Source organism: Eumetopias jubatus, unplaced genomic scaffold, assembly GCF_037043125.1.
Source record: "Eumetopias jubatus isolate StellerSeaLion01/CBP00866 unplaced genomic scaffold, mEumJub1_p1.0 scaffold_16, whole genome shotgun sequence".
Classification (NCBI taxonomy): Eukaryota; Metazoa; Chordata; class Mammalia; order Carnivora; family Otariidae; genus Eumetopias; species Eumetopias jubatus.
The window spans coordinates 7,903,203-7,930,137 of NW_028274822.1; the positions used below are offsets into that span (position 1 = coordinate 7,903,203).

The 26,935-nt window shown below is 39.4% G+C and overlaps 1 protein-coding gene across 1 annotated transcript in view; it reads left to right on the forward strand.

Annotated features, from left to right (window-relative positions):
- The window catches only part of RTTN (rotatin), a 160,544-nt gene extending 138,453 nt beyond the window's left edge, over positions 1 to 22,091 (forward strand). The window contains exons 41-49 of the mRNA XM_028103002.2: positions 1,686 to 1,791; positions 2,742 to 2,839; positions 4,098 to 4,175; positions 7,725 to 7,851; positions 10,009 to 10,211; positions 13,461 to 13,728; positions 19,562 to 19,665; positions 20,766 to 20,835; positions 21,732 to 22,091. Of these exons, the coding sequence (XP_027958803.1) occupies positions 1,686 to 1,791; positions 2,742 to 2,839; positions 4,098 to 4,175; positions 7,725 to 7,851; positions 10,009 to 10,211; positions 13,461 to 13,728; positions 19,562 to 19,665; positions 20,766 to 20,835; positions 21,732 to 21,817 (1,140 nt within the window). The 3' untranslated portion in view covers positions 21,818 to 22,091. The remainder of the gene's footprint in view (positions 1 to 1,685; positions 1,792 to 2,741; positions 2,840 to 4,097; positions 4,176 to 7,724; positions 7,852 to 10,008; positions 10,212 to 13,460; positions 13,729 to 19,561; positions 19,666 to 20,765; positions 20,836 to 21,731) is intronic.
- Positions 22,092 to 26,935: the final 4,844 nt, after the last annotated feature.

Consider the following 26,935-nt stretch of genomic DNA (forward strand, 5'->3'; position numbering starts at 1 on the left):
GGAAGGGCCCCCTCAACCCTGCAGGCTCCTCCAGTGTCACATTGTCGAGTATCAGCCAGTCAGCATCTGTGTATGCTATACTATGTTTTATGTGAAACTGTATCATTTTGAACTAATTTTAATATATTATAAAACTGGGTCATTGAAAATTCCTGATAGAAGGAAAAATTACGAATGTGAATTATATCTAATATTTAGAAATCATATGAGGAACTTCTGGTTCTTACAATGGAATTTATGAACCCTTTGAAATTGTAATTAAACTTTATGTGTATATCCAAGTGAGAATCTTATCACAAAAGATTTCACCTGAATGTACTTAAGCCTTTGGAACTACAGTACTCGGTAAATGAGAAACAGAGCAGAGAAGACAAGTTCAGATCATCACAAGGAAGCAAGCAGACAAACCCAGGATGTGGGGCATTCTGTAGGATGACTGATCTGGTTTATTCAACAACTCAACAATATGAAGGGAACGAAATGAAAAACCCTGGTGGGTGGGTTGGGAGGTGTGAAAATGGCAAGTGCTCTAGATTTAGGAGATATACAGACAGGATGTGAGGGCTTTATTGGGTGCTGATTCCAATAAACCAACCATAAGGAAACATTTTTTTTTTAAGTTTTTATTTATTTATTTGACAGAGAGAGACACAGCGAGAGAGGGAACACAAGCAGGGGGAGTGGGAGAGGGAGAAGCAGGCTTCCTACCAAGCAGGGAGCCCAATGCGGGGCTCGATCCCAGGAGCCTGGGAACATGACCTGAGCCGAAGGCAGACGCTTAACGACTGAGCCACCCAGGCGCCCCATAAGGAGACATTTTTGAGACAAAAGAGAAAATCTGAATTTGGACTGGGTATTAGGTTGATACCAATAAATTATTAAATATGTTAGGCATGATAATGGCTTTATGGTCATGTATACTGGAATATGACATTATATGATATCTAGTATTTACTTGAAATAGTTCAGCCCAAAATTTTTTAAAAAGAGACAGTATGTCATTCTGTTTCCTTCACTCTTGTACATATTTGAAATTTTTGATAATGAAAAAATGTTTTAACTTACAAATATCAACTATATAAAAGAAACATACCAAAATATTAGTATTTTCAAAATTACAAGTGATTTTTTAAAAAAAATTTACATAAGTCAACAAAATTAAATATTTTTTTTTTGAAAAACATGTAATATAACAGATAAATGTGACTATAGAAATGCAGGATGGAAAGAACTACATCCCCTGAGGTACAGGGGTATATTGGGTGGAAATTGAGGGAGGGGTTGTGTCTCAAGAAGAAGATAGGAATTTGATGGCAGTTTTCCTATTCATCAGTTTTCTGAGGGCCCTTTTTAATAAGTTACGTATATGTACGTACATTCCCTGGTGAAATTAAGTGCACAGTTTTTCCTTTACATAGTGAGCCTTTGAGAATGATTGTTGCTCTTTGCCATATTGTAAGTTTTTTCTACAGTCCTTTTCACACAGAGCATTCTCAATCTCAAATCTTAATGATTTCACACAGAGCATTCTCAGTCTCAAATCTTAATGATATCAAGTTCCAGTGAATTTCGTGGAGTAGTTGAAACCTAGCAATACCTTTTAAATACACCACATCTTTTATTCACAGTGGTTTTGCTCCAGATTAAGTTTTTCTTCAAGGTAGTTTGATATATATTCTTTGCAGTGCTATGAAGGAAAATCCTCCAAGGATGTCCTGAAAAGAGTTGCTGCAAATGCATTGATGTCACTTCTGGCTGTCAGTAGAAGGGCTCAGAAACATGCTTTGAAAGGTGAGCCACATGACTCATCAACTTTTATGGCATATTGTCAATTCATATATTTTACTGCTTGTTTATTTTAATTTCCTTTGGATTCAAAACGTAAAGAACTTATAATCTCATGACTAAAGAGTTTTTCTCATACAGAAACATAGTAAACATGTATTACTTTTAAAATGAAAAGATTATATATGTAGATTATTTTTTGAGTAATGATTTTTAATGTAGAGAATGTATAAATATTAGGGAAGCTTTTTTTTTTTAAATTTTACTTATTTATTTGAGAGAGAGAGAGAGCATGAGTGAGGGGAGGAGCAGAGGGAGAGGGACAAGCAGACTCCATGCTGAGCAGGGAGCCCGATGCGGGGCTAATCCCACGACCCTGAGATCATGACCTGAACCGAAATCAAGAGTGGGACGCCTGACTGACTGAGCCACCCAGGCATCCCTATTGGGGAAACTTTAAGAAGTAACACATCACTCAGTTTCATAATAATTAAATATTAGTAACCACAAGCACATATTGCATAGTTGAAAAAAACCCACATAGTTTTGATAGTAGTAACAACAGTGTTAGATGATCCTGTATTTTCACATAAATTTCCCTTCTAGAGTGTTGTGATTTTTCATCTGTAATCCAGGAACACAGGTCTTAGAGTTAAAGAGAATAACAGGAACATCATGTCTAGTAATTTCAATTGTGATTTGCTATTAAAGCGAATTATGCATGCCTCAAAACATAAAGTAGATTTTGGGAGTATCATACTAAATTGAAAACATTGGAATTGTTGAACATTATAGTTCTCTTTATTTTTCTATGATTTGTTAATTTCTCACTGAAAACAACAAAATGAAGTTGGTCAGAAATATAAAGCATTATTTTTTGGAGACTTTGTTATATGTGATTTCAACTTACTTGGGAATGGAATATTCTTTGGATTGTTTCCAATTTTATCTTTTAGCTGATCTAATAGACAGCTGCATGGAGCAGATGAAGCACATTAATGCACAACTGAACCTAGATTCTCTTAGGCCTGGGAAAGCAGCCCTAAAGAAACAGGTAACTCTGAATTCCAAACATCTGGGTGGATGAAGGAGTGACCTAGGGACCATCTCTCCAATTTCCTGTACTTATAAACGACATCAGTATTTGGTACAAATGGGTATCTGATTTAGAAGAGAGGTATAGTTAGGTAAAGGGATTGCTGCATTAGCAACTTTGGGCTTGGGGTTGTATGTGTCTGTGTGTGTGTGTGAGAGAGAGAGAGAGCGAGCAAGAGAGAGAGACTTAATTTTCACTTAAAGATCTTAAAATGAGATTTATGGATTAACATGTTTTTATTATAAGCATTTTGAAATGTATATGATATTTTACCAGATAAATTGTTTATACTACAAAAGAGGATATTTTTCTCAAAGCAAGCATGGATTCCGTAGGAATGAGATATAACTTACTGAGCTTTTCTATATACCAGGCAGTGTTGTAAGCATGTCATATTTGTTATCTCATGAACACTAAGGCCAACACAGTCATACAGCTAGGAACTGAGAAGGCCAGTAGCTGGGCGGTTGTAGAGCTGGTATTCCTAATCTCTGTTTATTCTTTCCATGACTTTTGAATGTCTCTTTCTAGCATTGAGTTTACTGGACTCGTGTTCAAAATGCATGCCCATGTAAGCTCAAGTTAACACAGTTTTTATATAATAGTGATGGTAATAATAATTGGTAAAAAGAAATCTGCCATACAGGCGTATTTAGAAGATGAATGCTTATGTATTTGTCAATTTGTAAGTATACATATATCCGTATATAACTAAGGCCTATGCAGCGACCTGTGTAATAACTACTTTCTCTTGCATTTGATAAGAAACCAAGAAAAAGTCTTATTTAATAAGTTTATTGTTGCAGGGGTTACATGTTTGTCAGTTTCTTTTCTTGCCTCTTTTCCTTTTACTTCTCTAGGCAAAGGTTCTTTACTTCATCATTCAGAAAGTCAGCCAACACCTGATATGATTGAAAACCAGTCAGTACCTGCTTCACTTTATTGAGATGAAACATGGAGCCTATTATATATCTCAGTTCCTCCATGCTTGATAGAACAGAAATAGCTTTTTCGTGGCGGATGCGCTTCTTGAGATATGGTCATCTTTCAGAGATCATTAGCTTGTCAGTCCCCTCAAAGTTACGGTGGTCAGGTGCAATGAGAGCATACCTGCGCCTGCATTGTAATGTGACCCAGAGCAGAAGGAATTACTGTATATAAAAAGTAGAATATGCCATTGTGTTCACATTTTTAAACTGCTTTTTGTTTTAAACAGGAGGATGGTTTTATTAAAGAGTTAAGCATTGCTATGCAGCTTCTAAGAAACTGTCTTTATCAAAATGAAGAATGTAAAGTAAGTAGAACGATGTTTCAAAATTTTGATAGTAATGCTGCCATTAAACAGTTTAATTTTTATATGAGATAATATAGGAGGAAACATGAAAAACTCTTCAGATTTTTTTAGATGCACAACTGATTGGTCCTTAAAGTCAGTGTTAATTCATAGAAATGGATATACCTTGTTATGCTTCAACATTGATGGCATTTCTTGTTTATGTCAGCATTTTAACTTTATCTCTGAAACTTCTGGAAGCTAAAGCAAACTTGAGTTTCTTTGTCTATGGTTATGCATTTCAGTTGTATTTTATTAAGATGGAGTGAATGGTTATGTTCTTTCAAAGGCAGTTGTCAGGTAGCTGTCCAGGAAATAAGTGGCGGTGTCTGTATCCATAAGGAAAGAAGAGGAGTGTGTCTCCTGTTTGGGTAGAAAATGCTTACTGCTATCACTGGGCATGGCCCTGTTCACCTTGGGAGGCTTTTCACCTCCAATCTGCTGGCTCCCTGTGCCCCTTGACTCAGCCCCTCTGCCTGGGAACCACTGAGGTGTTTTGCTGTGTCTGTGAGCACTGATACTGTTATTTATTTATTTATTCATTCATTCATTCATAATTCACAAAAAGAATTATTTATTCCAGAGAGAGAGAGAGAGAGGGTGCGCGCTTGTGAGCATGCATGTGAGCGGGGGAGAGGGAAGGGTGGCAGAGGGAAAGAATTTCAAGCAGACTTCCTGCTGAGCAGGGAGCCCCACATGCGGCTCAGTCCCAGGACCCTGAGATCATGACCTGAGCCAAAATCAAGAGCTAGCTGCCCAACTGACTGAGCCAGTCACCCAGGCGCCCTATTGATGCTGTCATTTAAAATACCGTGTTTAGTGACTGTTACACAGGATATGGTGTCTTCAACTCTTTAATTTGCTTTGTCATAGTGATACAACACTTTTGAAGCACTAGCTTTCACACAGAAATACTGTGCAAATAAGAGAAAGATAAATTATAGGAACTTCCTTTTTAAAGGAGTTCTTGCCTTTTTTTGCTTTTATTTGGGATGGAACTGGAAAAAACATCTGGAAAATGAATGTCTTGAACATATTCCTTAGGCTGTGTTAATTTCTTCGAGACATGTTACTAGCAATTTACATTTCAAAACAATTGATGGGAATTAAGTGTTTATACATTTCACTGAAATTCCCAGTGTATGAACTTTTTACTCAAAATGGAGGTGTCATTTACTAAATTTGTGATCCCTTACGCTACATAGTGTGCTTGTGACTGGATGCAGTTGATATTAATCCATGACACCTTATACTGGGAATACCCTGGAACATTTTCCAGGTAGGATCTGCTTGTACAGATTTATGAGATGCTAGCTGGGTACTAGTTATAACTTTAGTGTTCACGTTTGTATCACATTAGCCATCTATGACAGTGTAATCTCTCAATAAGTCAAAGCATTTCTACATTTCTAACTTGTTTAATAAGGACTAAATTCGAAGAAGAGTATTTAGATGACTCTTGAGTATAAATACAGTCCTCTGGGGCAAAGATTCTTAATTTCTTTTCCTGTTCCAACTTACCTGTGCAGTATAAGATGCTCCTAGTACTAATTGTAAGGTACTCTTGTGGTAATTCAGCAAGTCACCCATGCCTGCCTCGCTCCAGTATCTGTACGCATGGGACGTTAAAGAGTTTCCATACTGGGAAGACCGTGGTGGCTGTGAGGTAAATGAACAGCGGGTAAGGTTAGAGGAGGGGGACTGTAGTGGGCAGGAGATGATGAGACCCCCGCTGGGGCAGGTGGGGAAGGGAAGGAGGGTGGGGAGATACTGAGGAGCAAAGAGAAAAGCAGAATGATTTCCGGGCTCTACTTTAACGCAAGGACGCGTAACAGAGCAGCGTGGGGGCGTGAGAGAGCATCATGTTCGGGTTGACGCATGTTAGTGTAAAGTGTCTTTGGGACATCCAGGAGGAGAAGGGCTGGTAATCAGTAGATTACAAGGGTCTGGGGCTCTGAGTGGTGAGATAGGTTGGGGGTATTAGGAATTATCAGTATAAACTATTGAAATTTCCCAAGAGACTATATATGAAAATATCTGTGGAAAGGATAACTATTTATGAGAAGGCAGAAAACAACTGGGGAAGGAGTGCGGGAGAGAGTGTGAAGATGTTCCTGGGGAGAGAGCTGCATGGAAATGAAGAAAAAACAGACCTTTAATAGATTCCACAGTGCTGAGGGTGGTCTTGCTCGCACCATCAAGACAGAAAATAAATGGAAGTAAACTGAGGATTCAATAAGAGATGGGAAGTGACAGCAATAAGAGTACTCTTTCTAGAAGCTTAGTTGTGGAAAGCAGCATTAATAATTTAGGACATAGCATTACAAGTAGTTAGTCAGTATGTTGGTTTCTCCTAACATGTAAACTGCTTGAATATAAGCAGAACTGAGCAAACTGGGGACTCGTTAAAGAGACAGGAAGAAAAGAACTAATTGATGGATAAAGATCCCTGAGGAGGTGGGGAGGCTGTGTTTCAGAACACAGGTGGACTTTCTGACCCCCAGCAAAAGAGGAACACCTATTCCTCACTTCTGGGCAGGAGGGGCGAGTGGATGGAAATACAGATAGACTAGGTGAACAGAACGACAGAGCAGAGGCAGAGCTTATACCTGATTGTTTCTGTTTTCTCTGTAATCACAGGGCCCTGTTCCAAGCTTATGGACAGTGGGGTGGGGTGAATACTTTGGGAGTAACACCGGGAATGACTTTAAAGATCATGGAGAGCGTTAAACACTGGGAACAACTCCCCACTCTCCTCTGCCATTAACGCTGCATGAAATTGGATAGGGTATGTGTATTTATATAAATACCCACATGTGAGCACATGGGCCTATAAGTTGCCTGGTAATTCCTGTTCACTTAAGCAATTGCATTTACTGTAAACAGATTGTATATATAATATTGTCTTGGGGGTAACTGATCTTTGTAATAAAGACTATGAATTACTGAAGAATTTATTGATGTAACATATTATTTTAACTAAATTTTACTATATTCAGATTATTTACAAACAGTAATCTACTTCTGATCTATCCAGACTTACCAGACAAATATACACACATATACATACAGAGGAGAGAAGGTGGAGGGGAGAACTTAGAACTGATCAGAATGTTTACTTGACCAGAAAATTCCACTTCTTAACCATATCAGAATATTTAGAGTTTATTAGAGTATAAGAGTTTATTCAGTGTAGTGAGATATCATCATCTTGCTTAAGTTACATGTTTAGAAGCTGTTTCTTTAACGTTTTTTACCTAAGCTGTGTATTGTGGCTGCCCCAGTGTTGAAGGGACTTCCTGAGACTGGTTGGGCTCATGGTCAGGGCAGTCCTGGGCAAGGTGCTGAATCCATCTGCAGGATTCTGATGCCAGCTTGCACTAATCAGAACAAAGATAAATTCAGTTTTTGTCTCCTTATGTTAGTAACAGGTTTTTTTTTTTACTTGATTTTAATTATATATTTTCATATATTCAGACTAATGCTATCCGTATTTCCTTTTCACAACAGGAAGCAGCTCTTGAAGCTCATCTTGTTCCTGTCTTGCACTCTCTCTGGCCTTGGCTTTTGATGGATGATTCATTGATGCAAATTGCCCTGCAGCTGCTTTGTGTCTATACTGCAAATTTTCCAAATGGTAAATAGATTTCAATACTGCCTTTCAGGAATATACTAAAATACTAATTTTATATTATAATATTGTTAAAGTGGACTGGAAAAACAAATACCTCTTTTGAAGTGTTTCTCCTACTTACAGAGTGTGTGTTGTTTAGAGGGAAATGTTCTCATAGGTACTGTAAGATACTTCAGTATGTGTGTCTGTTGAGATAGGAAGAGTCATTAGACATCTCATGGAATAGAGAGGGAGAAACTTGCTTGGTTATGTGGCAGTGGGAAATTGAATTTAAATAGGAAATTGAGAGAGTGAAAATTATGATGTAAGACCTTAAAAACCAAGTAAAGGTTAAAACTTTTATAGACTCTAGAGTGGGAGCTGGCGTGGTGGAAACTGGAAAGGTGGGAAGCTGGAAACAGTTGGCCTTGTGATAACTGATGTCGTTGGGACACATCTTTTCATTCCTTTAACAGATGTTTTATTGTGAAGCTGCTAAGGGCTATGCATTGTTAGAGGCCAACAGCTAAGAGTGAGCAAAGGTGAGGGTGGAGGTGATTTGAGAAGAGAGGAGAAGGTATGAAGTAGCTGTTTGAGCCGAGGGAAAGCAAACCCACTGTGGAGGTGAAGTAGGATTGCTGGCGGTATTCATTTCCCCTTGAAAACTCGGGGTCACACATGTAAGGTCTGGTCAGCAAGTGCGCATACTTTCTTCTAGCCACCATTCAACCGCTCAGCAACTGGGTTCTCCAAATGTCGAAAGATATGCAGAGAAAGGAGTGGAACTCAAAACAGTTCCGAGTCCATCTCGTCACTACCACGTGCTTAGGGTAGCTTATTCCTTGATGGTCAGACATGGGGCTCCACCCCAGCTCTGGGCTGTCCATTTCTGGAGCTCACTCAGCTTGTCTTTCACCAGCAGGAACTGATGACGTAAACAGACTTTCAGGTTCTTAATGCCTGAACTTTCACTGTGGTGTATGGAGTGCACCATGGCACAGAATTTCCTTGTCTTTATTCTTTCACTGACTTTCTCATTCTTACTTCTGCTTGGACAGTCTCCTGTGGCTGTGTCCTCCAGCTCACCACCCCTGACAGCACGGCCAGTGCAGTAGACCATCCGCCCAGTGCATCTGCACCTTGTCCTTCTTCACCCTCCTTCACGCCTTAGTTGAGGGTTTAGGGAAATAAGCAGGGAAAAAAAATCAGTTGCTAAACACTGAGCAAAAGAAACATACTTTAAGTCTTTTGAAACTATAATCTATGTTACTTTTATACTTAAAATTGATGTAAATATGAGATTGTGGTTAGCTTACTAAATCGAGGAACAAACCTTTTGTTTTCCTATCTGGTTTGTTTTCAAGGATCATATAATGGATTTAATAGAAACCTTGCTATTTGGATACTGCTATATAGTGTGAATACAGGAAAGATCACTATGATATTTGTGTTTACTTGCCTTTTATGACTTTATTTTGCAGAATGTATTTGATTCTGATCTAGTTATACATAAGCTGGCCTCCTTCCATGGACTTTTACAAGTTAATTTACTTCAGATTTATGTTACACTACAGTAAAATGAATTTCTAATTCTTTTATGATGATTTTAGTCCCGTGATAAATCCATGTCGTTGTTTAATTTACTGAGAAAACACTGGACTCTGGAAAACCGGTTGACCACTGCTGGTTCTTGCTGCTTATGAGCTGTGTCACTCTGAGCAAGTCACTGGCTTCTCTGAGGCTGTGCCCTTACTCAGCACACATGGCTGCTACCATTTATCAGCCCATGCCCCAGGATTACTGTGGCCCCCCCTTTTTTTTTCCTTCTATAAAATGAAGACATTAGACCAAGTTATATCCAGTTTCTAAAATTCTGTTCTTCTACACAAGTCTTTATTTAGATGTCTTTTTAAGGAACTGTTTAAAAACTTCTTATGCATATTTTATTCTTTAAAAAGAAAATAAACTCAGTATTTTAATATGTCCCATTGAGATCATTAGACCCTCAGTGAGGATGGCAAATCCATTAGGCTGAATGTAGATATCAGCACTTGCCTTTAGTGCCAATTTGCAGTTCATAGGTTAGTGGGTAAGTCATTGATGGACAGATACACTTCACTACTTAGAGTTTTTTATATAGTGAAACTAAGAAGACATTGTGACAGGCTGGTTTTTTTTAAGGTTGCAGTTCTCTTTGTTGGTCAAGTTGTGGACAATATCCAGTTCAAGCTGCGTATAGAGGAGCCCCTGCCACATCTCTGATGGGGTGTATCCTGAAGTTGGCTTCCCAGATGCCTCTTGAGAACACTGCAGTTCAGCAAATGGTTTTTATGTTTCTTTCAAACCTGGCCTTATCTCATGACTGTAAAGGAATAATTCAGAAAGTAAGTACTTAATCTCTCCTTTGTATCTTTTTTTTTATGTTATGTTAATCACCATACATTACATCATTAGTTTTTGATGTAGTGTTCCATGATTCATTGTTTGCATATAACACCCAGTGCTCCATTCAGTACGTGCCCTCTTTAATACCCATCACCAGGCTAACCCATCCCCCCACCCCCCTCCCCTCTAGAACCCTCAGTTTGTTTCTCAGAGTCCATAGTCTCTCATGGTTTGTCTCCCCCTCCGATTTCCGCCCCCTTCATTCTTCCCCTACTGCTATCTTCTTCTTTTTTCCTCCGTATCTTTTTTTTAAAAAAGATTTATTTATTTATTTTGGAGAGAGAGTGGGCGTGACAGTGAGGGGAGGAGCAGAAAGAGAGGGAGAGAATCTCAAGCAGACTCCCCACAGAGGTTGGAGCCTGACGTGGGGCTTGATCTCACGACCCTGAGATCACAACCTGAGCTAAAATCAAGAGTCAGACTCTTAACTGACTGAGCCACCCAGGCATCCCCTTCATATTTTGAAAAAAACAGTAAAATAATCCTTCTAATTGAGAAAATGTATGAAAAATCTAGAACTCAATTTCTAGGATTAAATTATTATGATTTCAAGACATTGTATTTTAAAAGATTGTAAAAGGATTCAGAAGGTTTACTTTGTTTAAAGCCAGTTAATAGGTGACACATGAAAAGTGACAAGCTAGAGTATGATCATTCCATTTCCTTTTCGTTTATCTTCTTAGCTTCTGGATTATATTTTATCTTTCTCAAAAATGAGGGGTTTAGAAAGACAGCTGTCTTACATTTATTTGAGATCATAAAAGTAATGTATTGGTCTTTATGTAGACCAAATTGAGCAGTAACAATTTCCGTTCAATTTACATTGTCAAAATGGTGTGTGAAATCACAACCACTTCTCCTCACTTAGACCTAACTTCTTTATGACATAATAGGTGATGTTATCCGTCCTCTGGGACTCCGTTGCCAAAACCTGACTTCTTATCACTGCTTTTAACCTAGGGTACTTTACAAGGGATTGAATGAGTTAAACAAATTCTAATACACATGTTCAGTGAGATTATATTTAGATATGTATGAACAGAATCCCTAATTTGGAAGATCCTTTAAGATGTGAATATGATCACATTATCTCTTATTTACTAGTACATAGTAGTTTGTTTCTGTTTCTTTTACATGGAAGCCAAGACAAATTATGAAAGTTGACAGCATTCCTAAGAATTTAGTCTCCTTTTCCTTTACTGTGTCAGCTCCCCACCCCCCGTCCACCCCAAAAAACCCCACTCTGACTGCAGTCTCCAAATAAATAGCAGTTATGACTAAGGAATGATCTTTTCAGCGGTTGCTGGAGCTAACTCAGGCTGGCTCATGAGTGTCATTGCTGTTTTTCAGGAATTTTGTGACCCAATTGACATCACATTGCTATCTTGAAATCAGTCATGGCGGGAGTACTCACACTGTGTAAGTTGGCAAAAGGTGCAAATCAGGAGCCCACCACTCCCACCGGAAGCAGCTGCTTATTTGCTGGCACAGGCTGGATATATATGTGAAGTTGTGCCCAGCTGGCTGTGTGTGGTGCCATTTGCACATGTGTGGGAGCACAGACAGGGGTAGGGCTTCCTGCCCCCTCCCTGTAGAGCACGTGGGTAAAGTAGAATAGGAACTCCCAAATGACTGCTAATCTCGGGTCTGACATGTGACTTTAAGCTGGAGACCTTCTCTCCTTAAGCTTCATTTGTAAACTTCTCAGGTTGAACAACATGATCTTCAAGGTGTCTTCCACTCTCAGGCTATGTTACTGTACTCAAGCATATTTTGATATATATTCCACTGGACTCTGTTTCAGGTGCGGTCAATCAAGTTGTTTTTCCTCTGCTCTAATTAGGCAACCCCTGAGCCTTCCCCTGCTGCTTTGTTATAATGAGTCCTGGGCACCACAGTTATACCTCTCCATTACTCATCTATAGGTGTTAGAAAATGTAGCCAGTAGTGTTGTACAGCTGAGATTCTAAAATGTCTGGTTTCTCTCCACCATGTCTAGTATAGGAAATTGTCTGAAAGCATCTTTAGCTCTAGCAAAAAGAAGGAATGCCCATAGCATATTTATAATTTAAGGCACTGCCATATATTTTATCCCTAGTGTCAACTCCAAATCTCCAATATCATGGCAGACTCTAGCTGAACAGGAAAGGCAAGGGATACATAAATCTAAAAAGCATTAATTTGGACTGAGCGATGAGAAGTAGCTGTGAGTGATGGCAAGTACAGTGCAAAGTGGGCATGTAGTTTTACAGTTTACTTGTTGTTGGGTTATGTTGCTAATATTTCTGTAGCTCATTTCATTTTTTTTTATTTTTTAAGTTTTTATTTAAATTCCAGTTAATTAACATATACAAGGCAATACTAGTTTCAGGTGTACAGTATAGTGATTTAGCACGTCCATATCATTTCATTTTTAGACTCAGAGTCCTATATAAAAGTGTTCAATTTACCTTATAGATTCAAGCCAACATCTTGACTTCGGTGCAGGAGAACCCAAGAACTGGGCCTGAATAGATTATTAAGCAGGAGAGAGATGAGAGATATTCTGGACATTTATGAAAGTTCAGTGATCATATTTCTGTACCCTGATTAAAATATCTATCTGATATTTTTGGTATTCATGTCTAAGTTTCCTAGAATGGCATGTAGCCATGAGAAATTATCTGTGAAGATAAGCGGTTAGGGTAAAGTAAATATAAGATGTACACATAGATTTTTTTAGTTTTAAGAACGCTTAGATTCAGATCTCTTCAGTACTACTAGAGTTGTTAACTGGTATCCAAGACTGATTTGGGTTTTGTTTCTTTTTCCTCCCCATAGGATAGCTTTTAATGAGTAGCAAAATTGCCAGAAGGCAGACAGAAAGAGAAAACTCAGGAGGCCTGAAATAATCCCCAAATTGAATTATCATCCTAAATAATTAAGAGTTGACTATATGTATTTACTTTATCCATCATCAGGAAAGAATTAGTAAGAATTAAAATTTGAGCACTATTTTGTTCTCCTTAACTTATTCACTTATACCTGGAAACAATATAGATGGAATATTTGGAAGGTAGGTGTTAGGAGGAAGGAGAAATAAAGTTGTGGGAAAGAAGAGCAGAATTCTAGCTAATTGGTCTCCAAGGGACAAGGAAAATAATGAAGAGACTCAGGAAGAAAATAATATTCTCTCTCTTTACCCACAGAGTAACTTCTTACAGAACTTTCTATCTCTAACGTTGCCAAAAGGAGGAAATAAGCATCTCAGTAATCTGACCATTCTTTGGTTGAAGTTACTCCTGAATATATCATTTGGAGAAGACGGGCAACAAATGATCCTGAGGCTAGATGGCTGTTTAGACTTGCTTACAGAGATGAGCAAATATAAGCATAAGAGCAGCCCTTATATACCACTTCTTATCTTTCATAACATCTGCTTCAGTCCTGCCAATAAGCCCAAGATCCTGGCTAACGGTGAGTATTCACATTATACACCACACACACATACACAGGCATCTGTTTATACATGTGGTCATTCCTCAAGTATTCCATTCAGATTACAACACAAAATTGTTTTATAAATAATTTGCCAGCTATTTATTAAGCATCACTGTGTTCAAGGCACTGTGGGAGGGTAGAGGCTGTTGGAATTAATCAGGTGTGATCCTGTCCTCAGATGGTGAAGCAGACGTGGCTCCAGCCTCCAGGCTGCCAGGAGTCTTCTTGGGGTTAACAGGTCTTGCCACTGGTGGTTACACTGGATCCAGGAGGTGGCAGGGAGCAGGAGCGTGGAGTGGGCGCTCCTGGCCTCACCCTGACTGCTCCCATCTCTCTCCCCCTTGCTCCTCTAGGTCTCTGAGCAGATTCTGTCTCAGTGAAGCCTTTCCAGACCCACCTGTCAACATGATAGTCCCCACATCCTTCTTCCTGCTTCCTCTCCCTCCCGCTCATTCAGTATCTCCTCCGCCTGTTTTATTTTTCTCCATAGCATTATCAACAGTTGAGATACTATACATTTTCAGCATGTATCTGTTTATTCCTAGTCTGCCCACACTAGAACATTAGCTCTTATGAGGTCTCTTTTCTTCATGTTTATCTGTAGCATCTGGAATTGTGCCTGTCACTAGTGAGCACTTCGGTGAGTATTCAGCTCTCTGATTGAGCGCTCCTGAGCAGGCAGGAGAATTCAGAACCCAAGACCAAATGGTGAAATTAGCCTTACAGAGACCTCATTCTCTGAGATGTAGGACAGATGGAGGCGAGGATTCAGAAAAAAATTTGAAGCAGAAGGAGGGAAATGGAAAGCTCTGTTTCTGCAACCATGTGCTGTTTCTGTGAGGAGAGTGTTAATAGGGAGGGAGTTTTATAAGGTTACATTGCATTGTTTTGGGGGAAAAAGAGGTGGGCTTCTAGACCTCCACACACCTGGTTTTAGATGCCAACCCTTATGTGCTCACTCGAGCATCACCTGGGGCAGCTTCCCCGGGTCCAGTTTCTACATCTATAAAATAATCCTTCCTTTCTCAGTTTTGGTAGAAATCAGTTTATAAACACGCATAAAGTGTCTAGTACCATTTATGGTACTAGAGATTAATTCTGTTTTCCATTCATGTTTTTTACTTCTTTCTTAGCGGTGTTTTTCTATGACACATGGAGTTTTCTAAGTGAGTGGCAATGATTCTGCATGCTTCCTGCTGTGTATGCAGTGGTGATTCTCTTTTTCTGATAATTATGGAATTGTTGGAAATAACAGGGAGAGATTGTAGAAGCTCGGTCAGCTTTTAACTTTGTGAAATGAACTGTGGATCTGAGCTCCGCTTTTCTGTAGCTCCTCCACTGACGCTGTGCAGGCTGCCATGGGGTGCGCCCCGTCCTCGCTTGGGTAAAGTGAGGCTAATGATAGTCCCTACCCCACAGGGCAGCGAGATAGCATATGTGAGGTATCTGTTCCCAGGCCTGTCACCTGTTAGTTACTCATTTTTCTCAGAAGAAGTTCTTCTTTGGGACTACTCAATGCAATTTTATTATTGAGAGATTTGGAGAAAGGATGGGCTTTAGGGATTTCAAGGAGAAGTCTACATTTTCCCTCTGGATTTATTTTTAGCATATCTTTGTAACAGCCATGCTCTCTCTCTTCTTCCGTAGCTTAAAGCAGTTGGACAAACTTCTGGTAAGAAGGAGCTTCCTCAGCCCCAGAGACGTGAGATCAGGGGCCTCCAAGGCAGGGATAGGAGGCAGCAACTGTGCAGTTTCTCTATGGACCTTTGAGGGCATGTCATGGGCACTGCCTCCCATTTCCACTTGGAGATCCACAGGGAGGGCTTAGCAGAGTCAGCTGGCTTAAAAATCTACCAGATAAGATTGCAAAAACTCTGATCATGAGTGCCCAAACCTCTGGTTTTGATGGTCAGAAATGGAATGGGTTGTGGGGCTTGACCTTACTGTTAAACATAGAGCTAGAGTATTCGTTGTTTCTGGTAATTTCAGGCAAGGACTCCTCTGAAAACAACAAAATTATGCTAGATAAAATATATCAAAATTCACCTTAAAAATAATCAAAGAACTGAAAGGATAGTGGGAAACTCCCAGGCCAATTTTGATTGAAAGTTTGTGCCTAGAGAGACACAAAATATATATATATATATGAACTATGTATATTTTTTTGTTTCAAGGACATTTGCCAACACTGTATGCTTGGCTTTTGTTCAGGCATGCCAAGGAGTCAGGGAACAACAGTCAAGAGTGTCCAAGATGAGGAGTTTATGGGCCATCTTGTTTGTATTAAGGTGGAACTCCGAAGAGCTAACCTCTTAGGAAAAGGATGAATCAAAATTAAATTGGTTCCCCAACCCCTATCCAGGTGATTATAAAGAAAAGAAAAACAAGTGTGAGAATGGGCACCACAGACTGCTCCTCACAGCTCTGTATCCCAGAGATGTATAGCCTGAGTGGCCTGTGACCTTGGTTTGAGCTGAACCTCGATGGACAGTGCCTCTGGGTGCTTAGCAGAGGCACTATGCCGCTCTGATGGATGGAGGACAAGTACATACTGGGCCTCAGAGAACCTCCACAGTTTTTCAAAAGTATTAACCAGGGTATGGTTAAATGTGACCAACCACAGCAGGAACCCTGGCAACATGAGTCAGAACCAGCAGGGGAAATATACCAACTCATCTGCCTTAGGCTTCAGGTATTGGAATTATAAAACACAGACTTAAAGATAAATTTATTTATGCCGTATTTAGATAAATAAGTGACAAGCCTGGAAATGTTTGCAGAAGATAGGAAAGTGAAAAATTAAAAGATCTGAAATAATAACAAATTCTATAAATATATATGTACCTAACATGGGAGCACAACATGGGAGACTTTTGCTGAAAAAACTCTTGTATCTGTAGCCAGTCTGTGGTTGCAGTTTCATCATTATTTGACAAATGAAATTGCATCCCAATCGGCTCTTTTCCCAATTATTGTCATTAAATCTAATTTGTAATAGACTGTTAAAACTATTTCTCACCTTTATGCAAAATATAGTCATAAAACAAACCTCTTTCAGCTTTCCCATTAATTCATCTCTGGTTTGTTGGATTTGTTGATATTCGTGGTGTAAATACTCAGTATACCTGATTTCAGGCTAGCAATATGACACCCCTAAATTTGTAATTAACTCAATTACATTAAGAAGAAAGGTAGTATTTAAAACTCATCATTTCCTACTTACTAGCTACATTTTACTGTTATCTATTCTCTTGAAGTTATTTATAGGTGTATGTGGATGCTCACTTCATACCTATTAAACTTTTAAAAATATTGTAATTTAAATTCAATTAATTAACATATAATGTATTATTTATTTCAGGGGTACAGGTCTGTGATTCATCAGTCTCATATAATACCCAGTGCTCATTACAACACACCCTCCCCAGTGTCCATCACCCAGTTACCTCATCCCCCACCCCTCTCCCCTCCAGCAACCCTCAGTTTATTTGCTATGATTAAGAATCTCTTACAGTTTGTCTCCCTCTCTGGTTTTGTCTTGTTTCATTTTTTCCCTCCCTTCCTGTATGATCCTCTGCCTTGTTTCTTAAATTCCACATATCAGTGAGATCATATGATAATTGTCCTTCTCTGATTGATTGACTTATTTCACTTAGCATAATAACCTCTAGTTCCATCCACGTCGTTGCAAGTGCCAAGATTTCATTTTTGATGGCTGCATAATATTCCATTACACACACACACACACACACACACACACACACACACACACACACACGCACACCCCTTCTTTATCCTTTCATTTGTTGACGGATAGCCTATTAGTAAAACTTAAAAATGTTTAATGTGCCTTTTTTGCTATACATGCTATATTTCACAATGTTTTTTTTTTTTAAATTGATCCAGTTGCATCATCATTAGGGGCCACATTAATTGATCTATATATGTACTTTATTAAAAATGCTTAAGAAGGGTGCCTGGGTGGGTCAGCAGTTAAGCATCTGCCTTCGGCCCAGGTCATGATTCCAGGGTCGTGGGATCGAGCCCCGTATTGGGCTACCCACGCAGTGGGGAGTCTGCTTCTCCCTCTGCCCCTGGCCCTGCTGTGCTCTCTCTCACTCTTACTCTGCACTTCTCTCTCAAATAAATAAAATCTTAAAAAAAATGCTTAAGAGATAGTAACTAGTCAAGGGAGTTATTATAAACTTATTTAGATTAAGGGTTATATGTTCTGAGTGTTTAGTACACTATACAAAAATATCATTTGATGATGCTCAGAGAAACACATGGGAACCACCCTTTCATTTCATGATGTGCCCTAAGAGTACCAGCTGCCACCTACAACTTCACATAACAAATTTCATCAGATAACTATTTATGTAGGCTCATTATGGGAAAGTTAGGGTACAGGAAAAGCAAGGGAAAACTAGGGAATGCAGAGGAGGTGGTAAGGAGTAGGGGCTAGTTGTCAGGAAAGTTCAACACCCGTGTGTACCTTCCGCCCTGTCCCTCCACTCTACAGAAGTTACTTTATGGAGCAGCTTTTTTTTTCCTGTAAAAGATTTAAAATTCCTTAAAATTTCTTTAAAAACTAAATAGAATTACTGAAACAGCATTTTTGTTGCTTTAATTATGGAATCTTTTGTCTAGCTGGTGTTTATTGAGCCCCTAAAATAAACTGGCACTGTGGTTGGAATATTCATCATGAGCAGACAGACACACACTTTGCCCTCAACCAGGTTATAGTGTAATTAGATGCATCCAGTGGAATGGGGAGTGGTTATACATACAGAGAGTTCCCATACCAACCCTTAAGAATGCTACATGTTTTTATTTTATTTTTTTTATTTTATTTTTTTTTTAAAGATTTTATTTATTTATTTGAGATAGAATGAGAGATAGAGAGCACGAGAGGGAAGAGGGTCAGAGGGAGAAGCAGACTCCCTGCTGAGCAGGGAGCCCGATGCGGGACTCGATCCCGGGACTCCAGGATCATGACCTGAGCCGAAGGCAGTCGCTTAACCAACTGAGCCACCCAGGCGCCTGCTACATGTTTTTAAACACACATTTTAGAGGAAAAATAATTTGATACAATTTAATGATATATAAAAATAAATAATAAGATAGGTTCATATATTGGTCTGAAACACCCTGACAGTTTACTTGGGACTGGACTTCTTTGCATCTTTACTTAAAATGAGTAGACTGCTACAGATAATTTGTAAGGCTTGATTTCATACTCTGGCAAGCTTTGCAAAAAGGGAACATATCTCATGTATTGATGTGCCTTTAAATCACTTTTTCCTCTGACATACACATACTCAAAAACATTTCTCCAAAATGTTTAGTCCTGTTTTGAAAGGCTTATTACCTAATTTCGTATTTCTTGATTATTGTTTTATGTAGTAACCCATGCTGTTGATGTTCTTATAATAGTCTTTATAATTTATCATAAGAGCAAACCTGTTTTCCTGCACACCAAAATGTGAGCTATAATTGAACAGCTCATTTATACAACTCTTTGTGTAATTACTTACTTCTGCACTATTGTTTAAATGAATGTGCCATTGTTGAATTAGGGCCAAAAAAGTTAGGCTGCCACGTGACTATTCTATGCCTGTCGTGAAAATAGTTTGTTTTGAGGGTGTCCTCCCACACATGGTATACAAGACTGTTTCTGCTCTAGTCTGGTGATACCAACTTTGTATGTATTCTGATGGGGAAAAAAGGGAGTCTCTGACTAGTCCACGATCAGAATATATTGTAATGTCTGGGACTGAACTTTTTTTTCTAATGTGTTTATTATTAGAAAAAGTCATTGGTGTGTTAGCTGCCTGTCTGGAAAGCCAGAGTCAGAATGCTCAGAGGATCGGAGCAGCTGCGCTTTGGGCTCTGATTCACAATTATCAAAAGGTCAGTTTTTAAAGTCCTTTTTATAGCCAGGGGCAAACACCAAGGCTCCGAGGCTGCAGCCAGGGGCGCCGGAGGACTATCAGCAAGAGAGAAAAAAATGAACTCAAAGACATTGTTGCCTTGTGCATTTTTATAGTTAGTGAGCCATCACTTGAAATCTTTTTCATTTAGTCAACAGGATGTCTCATTTCAGAAGGGTGTCTCTTTTGGGTGAATTTCCCCTGTCAATATAAATTGATTTGGCATATTGGTTTAATGTTAGTATAGATCGTTTCTGCTAAAAGATGTATTAAGGAGAAATGCATCCTGAAATAAAACCAGATAATGAAGTTTTATCCAACTGTGTGATTCCTCTTTGTCTGGCATGTGCCGTTACTGAGTTTCGAGAAAACCTGGTTCTTGTAAGGCTGCAGCCCAGGGCCAGCCCTGAGGGAGCGATCAGCAGGTGCCCACTTGCACTTGCTCTCTCTGGCCTTTGGGCTTCTCTTTCATTGCAGACATCTCATTCCTGAGAGAAGTGCCCTTGTATATCTAGCAATTAAATAGTGGCCAAGTGCCAGCCGGTGTTAGGATGCACACCATCCTCAAGGGGTGCTCTAGGCCGTCTGTCCCTTGTGTGCTGCTCCTCCCCCCGGCCGGCAGCCATGTGCACGAGGCCAGAGGCAGTGCAGTCGCTTCACCGTGTACCCCTAGGGCTTAGCACAGGAGCTGACACTTTGCAGTTACTTATTAGTGAATATCTGTTGACCCCCCGGTTCTGTTTGATATACTTCATCTGAAATCTGGGGTTTGAGGGAATGTGAAATATGGAAACCAAGACTGAGTCTTCCTTTAAGACTTGATATTAGGGGAGAAGGGGCCAAGGAAAGGGCAGGGAAAGAAGCACATGGAACTACAGAGAAAGAAGCGAGTTAGGGAGGAAAGGATGTGGCTGACGGCAGAGTGTGGTATGCCCATTCCTAATTCCCTGGATCCATCATTACACTTGGTAACGTTCTGCTTAGTGCTGGGGTCAGCAGTGGCAGCGTAAATACTGGAGTACCTGATCCGTAGCCTATGGGAGTAAATCTAATTAATGGATTGCTCTATGTTATCTGCAGGCAAAAACAACTTTGAAAAATCCATCAATAAAAAGAAGAGTGGATGAAGCATATTCCTTAGCAAAGAAAAGTAAGTTTTATTATGGAAGAGATTACACTTAAACTTGGAAGCTATTAAGTGAATTCTCTGATTAATGAATTGTTCGGATAGTTCACAACAAGATGACAGTTTTCTACATTGATGTTTGAGAAGCTTTTTTATTGAAGCATTATAAAAATGTGCTGATATCTGGTCCATGCTTTTCATTATGTCACCTTTTTAAATAATAAATTGTTTTGATAGATGAAGGTTTGAGATATAATTTCTTAAAACATGTCTTTGATCTTTCTCCAGTTCATTTTCTTTTTCGTGCACTAAACTTCCTTTGCCAGTGGCTACCGCCGTGCTGTAATGTGTTCTGAGGTGATAAGAACTGGGCCCAATTAGAATTGACCTTGAACAGAAAACTTTGATCTAACATCAGGGAGTTGAATTACAGTCTTCCGAGAATAGATCGAGTTGCCCTTCTCTCCTCTCAGCCCTGTGATGTGACCATGATAGGAGGCTGGGTTTTCTTTTCACAGTTCATTTTTCATTTCAAGTGACACCGGTTTTCAGTGAGCACTTTTATGCTAAGGAGCTGTACTGTGTCTTTCTTGTACTAAGTCTGTTGGTTATTAATTTGTGCTTTCGTAGTCTGATTTTTTATAAGTGGTTTGTGGATTTTTCTGGTTTCTCACTGTGACCATGAGTTCCTAGAGGTAGTTATGTTAGAATTTGTGCATTCGGAGGAATGATACAGTAGCATAGAAAGCAAGGCATTCATTTGGGGTTATAGGTAATGGCAGCCATTATGGAGGCTGCCATTACCTGTTTATACATTTTGGCTAAACAATAAATAAAAAATAAATATGAATTCTGTCTGTTCTTAAGTACAGTACTAAATTTAATAAACTTACTCTTCCATACTCTTATTTTTCTCTCAGCTTTCTCAAACTCAGAAGAAACCCCTCTGAATGCCTATTACTTGAAATGTCTTGAAAACCTCGTTCAGCTTCTTAACTCTTCCTGAGCCATGTGAGATTCTCCTCCCTGAAACCGATGGCCGCCGGACAGGTGAGCCAACCTTGAAGCAAGCTCTGTGTGGCAGCTGTTACCTGGAGACATGCTAAATCTCTGCAAGGTGTGTGCCCTTCCTGCCTGACGAGAAATAAAACTGGGGCATCTCAGCTTTATCCCTCCATACCAGCTCTCTATGAGTAAGAGCAGCTGATAAGATGATGGACAAAAGGCATAGAAAGTTTTGGGAACATGAATATTTTTACCTTTTTCTATGTAATTTGCTTTGTAAAAATCATATTTAACAATTATTTAATAAAATATTTTTAAAAACTGAAAATCGACTAATAATTGCTGCTTGCAGACTTTTATCAGTCTCATGAGTATAAATTTTAGTAATTGGAAGAAGACAGGGTGTTCTGATTCTCTTTTTTTCCTTGATTTCTTACATGGAATTTGGCTCTTGTCAGTACAAATCCTTATTTCTCAAACCTTTATATACACGTTGGTAAAGAGATATTTTAAATATAAATGTCTATAATTTTGTCAGTGCTTCTTTATGCAACTTTTAGTGATATTAACTGATTTCCATATGATTTGGAAACCTGTTGTGTTTTATTATTTTCACCTTTCAACTTCTAAAATACTGTGTAATAAAGAAGGAAGTATAATAAATAAAGAATACTGAGTTTACGATCAGGTAGGCCTGGGTTCAAATTCTAGCTCAGCCCAAAACATCACGAAGAATAAGACAAAAAGATCTAGCAGGAAAAGTTCTGTCAAGTATTCATGATGTAATAACGCTTTATGACATTAGTTTTGAACTGAGAACTTAGACCAGTATCATTCAAGTACTGATCAAGTACAGCAGTTTTCGTAGCACTTTTGAAAGAAAGAAAATTGTGTCTAAGAAAAAAACACATTGCTATACACACTCATTATTTACACATAACACAGCTGTACACACTCATTTAGGGAAAATTTTCTAATTGAATTATGGTTAACAAAAAAAAACATTTTTAAAATGCTTTAGCAAATGCTATCATCACTAAAACAAGCCGGGTGATTTTATTTAAGCTAGAGGCATGAGGACAGAATAGAGGTTAAATATTGAAAGAGAAGCAGATAAATTTGTGGTGTCTGAAAATTACTGATTAGAGATCTTAACAATAGATCTAGGAAGTTCAGAATTTCCTGGGCCACCTAAGCTAATTCAAAGAAATAGACTTGCTAACACTCTGAAAAATTCACCAATTCTGAGAGCAGGAATCAGGAATTATTTCTACCTTTTCTCCTGGTTTCTTATATTCTGTGCCATTTTCTTGGTATTACTTTATAAGTTCTCACTGATGAATAACGGCGTGGATTTCTTTGTAACTTGCATTTAAATAGCTCTTTCTATGTCATAGGCACTATTCTCAGAAGGTTTATTATTTAGCCTGTGGCTGCCTGTCTGTCTGTGCTGTGCTGCCTCTTTTCTTTTCTCGTTGGAGTTCCTGTCTTGTATTTGGATCTTATAGATAACTACCATTTTTTTCTACAAAATGAGATCTCTCCAGGGAAGTGATCTTTTCCTTTATGGTTCATTGATTAATTGACATATCAGTGTATCCTTTGCCTCCTATCTTTGAAATCAGGAAGAGTTGTAACTTATTATTTTCCCTAGCAGTTCCAGGTGGTACTGTGGGGGGCTTTGTAGCACAGTAGCTTGAACCACTTGGGGATGTGATCTGCTGACACCCAGAAGGACTTCCACCCTTGGAAACAGAGCTACCGGCTTCGGGAGAAGTTGCATTATCTCCTGATGGTGTCCAGGGACTCGAGCCTCAGAGGCATATAGTGTTCCTGGTCCTGGACGGCAGCCCTTCCCATCTGCATCTGTTCAGATTCTGTCCAGCCAACTGGGGGGACACTGGTAAGCAGACGATTCCTGAGGTCACCAGCGCACAATTTCAGCAGCTGCTGTGACGCTAACTTGGGGACCCACCAGCATCAGAATCCCCTAGGATATTTGTTGAAATGCAGATTCCTGGACCCACTGAAATGGAATCTTAGGCCTGTGTTTGGGAGAATCGTCAGTGAGCTCCCCAGGTGACTTTTACTTTTTCCACAATTTGAGAACCAATAATTAATCCCCCTGATTTTACAGAAAACTGCTTAAACATGAAAATGATTTAACATTACTCAGCTACTTACTGATGACATCTGACTTGAATCTGGGTGTCTTGAATGCTAGTCAAGTGCTTTTTCTATCATACATCCCTAGTGTAAGCAGAGATTCAGAAAATAGGTGTAGGGGACCAGTTCATGCCTCATGGTCTCCAAATTTCCCATCCCCTGGCCTTTTTGGTTGGTTGGGTTAGTATTGCCTGTGTGCTATGAATGCACACACAGCTTGTACCTTTTTTTTTTTTTTTTAAGATTTTATTTATTTATTTGACAGAGACACAGCGAGAGAGAGAGCACAAGCAGGGGGAGTGGGAGAGGGAGAAGCAGGCTTCCCAAGGAGCAGGGAGTCCGATGCGGGGTTCGATCCCAGGACTCTGGGATCATGACCTGAGCCGAAGGCAGACGCTTAACAACTGAGCCACCTAGGGGCCCCAAAGCCTGTACCTTTTTAACCAGAATGTGCAGACATTGATACGGAGACTTCTGAATTTAAGACCTTGAGCAGTTTGCAGGAGGAGGCAGCCTTTGATTTCAAAAACAGAGGAAACAAATAGAATACGTAGGAGACCTAGCTGGAGACTTTTCTTTCTCTTCCTAAAAATCACTTTCAAAAATGAATAACTGGATGTATTTTTCTTCGGTGTTCTGTAAAGAATGAAGTAAAAAAATAGAATTTGCCTGTTTAACTGCAGGTCATCGATTTTCTTTTGTCGTATTAAATATACTCATCATCTGTAGTACTCTTAAATCCTTAGTCTTTGTGGCTGCACCTTGTCTACCCCCATTTCCTGAGATCTGCTTCTTGACTCATGATGTTCCACAAATTTGGCAGTTTGATGGATAGGAATAATGAATGATTAGCACCCCTGTTCTTGCCGGAGCCAGGTGTGCATATGGTTCTCTCAGGGAAGGAGAGAGCATAATGGAGTGGTTAAGGTATTTTGGGCTCTGGAGCCATATGGACCTGGTGTCAACCCTGGCTTCATCCCTGCACAGCAGTGGCAACCCAGCGACAGCCTTGGGGCCATGTCTTCTGCTGTAACTGGGGATGAGGGTACCTGCCTTGTAAAGCTGGGGAGAGGTTGGAGTGCCCTGGTACATAGGTGATTATCCCTTGGGTTAATTATTCTTATATAGTTCTCAAAAATTTTATCTCCTTCATTAAAACATTAAATCCTTTGTGTCCTTGCAACCCTTCTATTTCTTTGGGGAGGGGGAAAGGCTGGGAAGTGAGTTACGTTGTCAAAACCGAGGTTTCAACATTCCAAAAGGATTGTCAGTTTCTAGTGGGGATGTGTTCATAGTCCTGAGATCGCTGAGCTCATGGATGCTCACCAAGTCATCATGGAGAACCTAAGTCTTACAAAGCACTGTGTGGAGGTGTTAAATTCAGCTGAGTGGATATGGTACATTTTATTCTGCTTGTCAGGTTTTCTGGATTGACTGTGAGTTGGTGAAATACCACTCTTCCCCAATTTGACTTGAAAAGTACAAGAGATACGAACTTAGCATCTGAAAGAAAACCTTAGCTTAGAGAATCCATCAGTTTCGGGATAGCCATTTTCTTCTGTCTGCCTATTGTTGACTTGTGATCCATACAGTCAAGGGGATTGGATGATTAAATGCTATTGTTTCTGTGAATGGGCAACTTAGAATTTATTCTTCCTAAGTTAAAAATTATTCTTCATGGGAAATTCCTTATAAAATTCAAATAGTAAGTCAGCTGGGACTGAATGATAGCTGGGCCTCAAGGCTCAGGGTGTACAAAAGACTATACCCAAACCCTGGGATTCTGAGATTTGGCAGCAAGACATGACGAGCTCAGTGTGATCCTGTTTTAAATCTTCCCAACAACATTCATCTTTGAGTTTCATTTGCTCCTTCTGCATTTGAGAAATCTGCTTCAGAAAAAAAATATGCTCTTTTAAAATAATGTTTCACAAAAGATCCATAAGGTAAGATTCAATAAATTTCTTTTTAACTAATTTGGCATGAAAGCCAAGAGAAAAATATGTGTTCTAAAGTAGACTCCAAGGAACACATTTTTTCATGCATTTCTCCTTTCTCAATAATGTCTTTCCCTATAGTTTTACCTCTACCCGTGGCTGTGCCTTTGGAGCGTCTGTGTCCCATTTGGTTCATCTGGGCAGCAATACTTAGCATTCTGGTAGCAAGCAGATTGCTTGCAGTTCTGGACAAATTCTGAAAACATGATTTCCTCAGATACTCTATTAGAATATTCTTCCCTTGCCTTGCCATGGAAAGAGATTATAAGAAGACAGATTGTAAAATGAGAACTACTACTTTTAATCATTTTCTGATACCACTCATAAAGATTGGATTGCAAAGAATTGGTTTATGGATTTGATACCTGATTTACAGTTTATATCTGTTAGGGTAAGCCATGATTGCACAGAGTAGAAAATATAAAGTAATAATAGCTGCAGGGGGCACCTGGGTGGCACAGTCGGTTAAGCGTCTGACTCCTGCTTTCAGCTCATGTAGTGATCTCAGGGTCATGAGATTGAGCCCCCACATTGGCTCCACGCTCAGCGCAGAGTCTGCTTGATTCTCTCTCTCCCTCTCTCTCTGCCCCGCTTCCCCCACTCAGGTGTGTGCTTGCTCTCTCTCTCTCTCTGAAATAATAATAAAATAATGGCTTTAACAAGGGAGGATTTTCTTTTTCCTTTTTTGTTATGTTGTTTTTTTCCCCACATGTAGGAAGCCCACAGGTGGCCATTGCTTCGTTGACCGTGTCCTCAGGGACTCAAGTGCCCATCCTTTTGCTCTTTCTTTGATGGCACCCTTCCTTCAGCAAGTTACCTCATGAACGTCAGAAAGGAAAACAATGGAAAAAAGATGTCCCCAGCTGTCTGTTGCCCTTTTAAGGAGCCTTCCTACAAAACCACTCCAGCAACTTGGCCTTCACGTCTTCTTGGACAGAACACGGTCATATTCATGG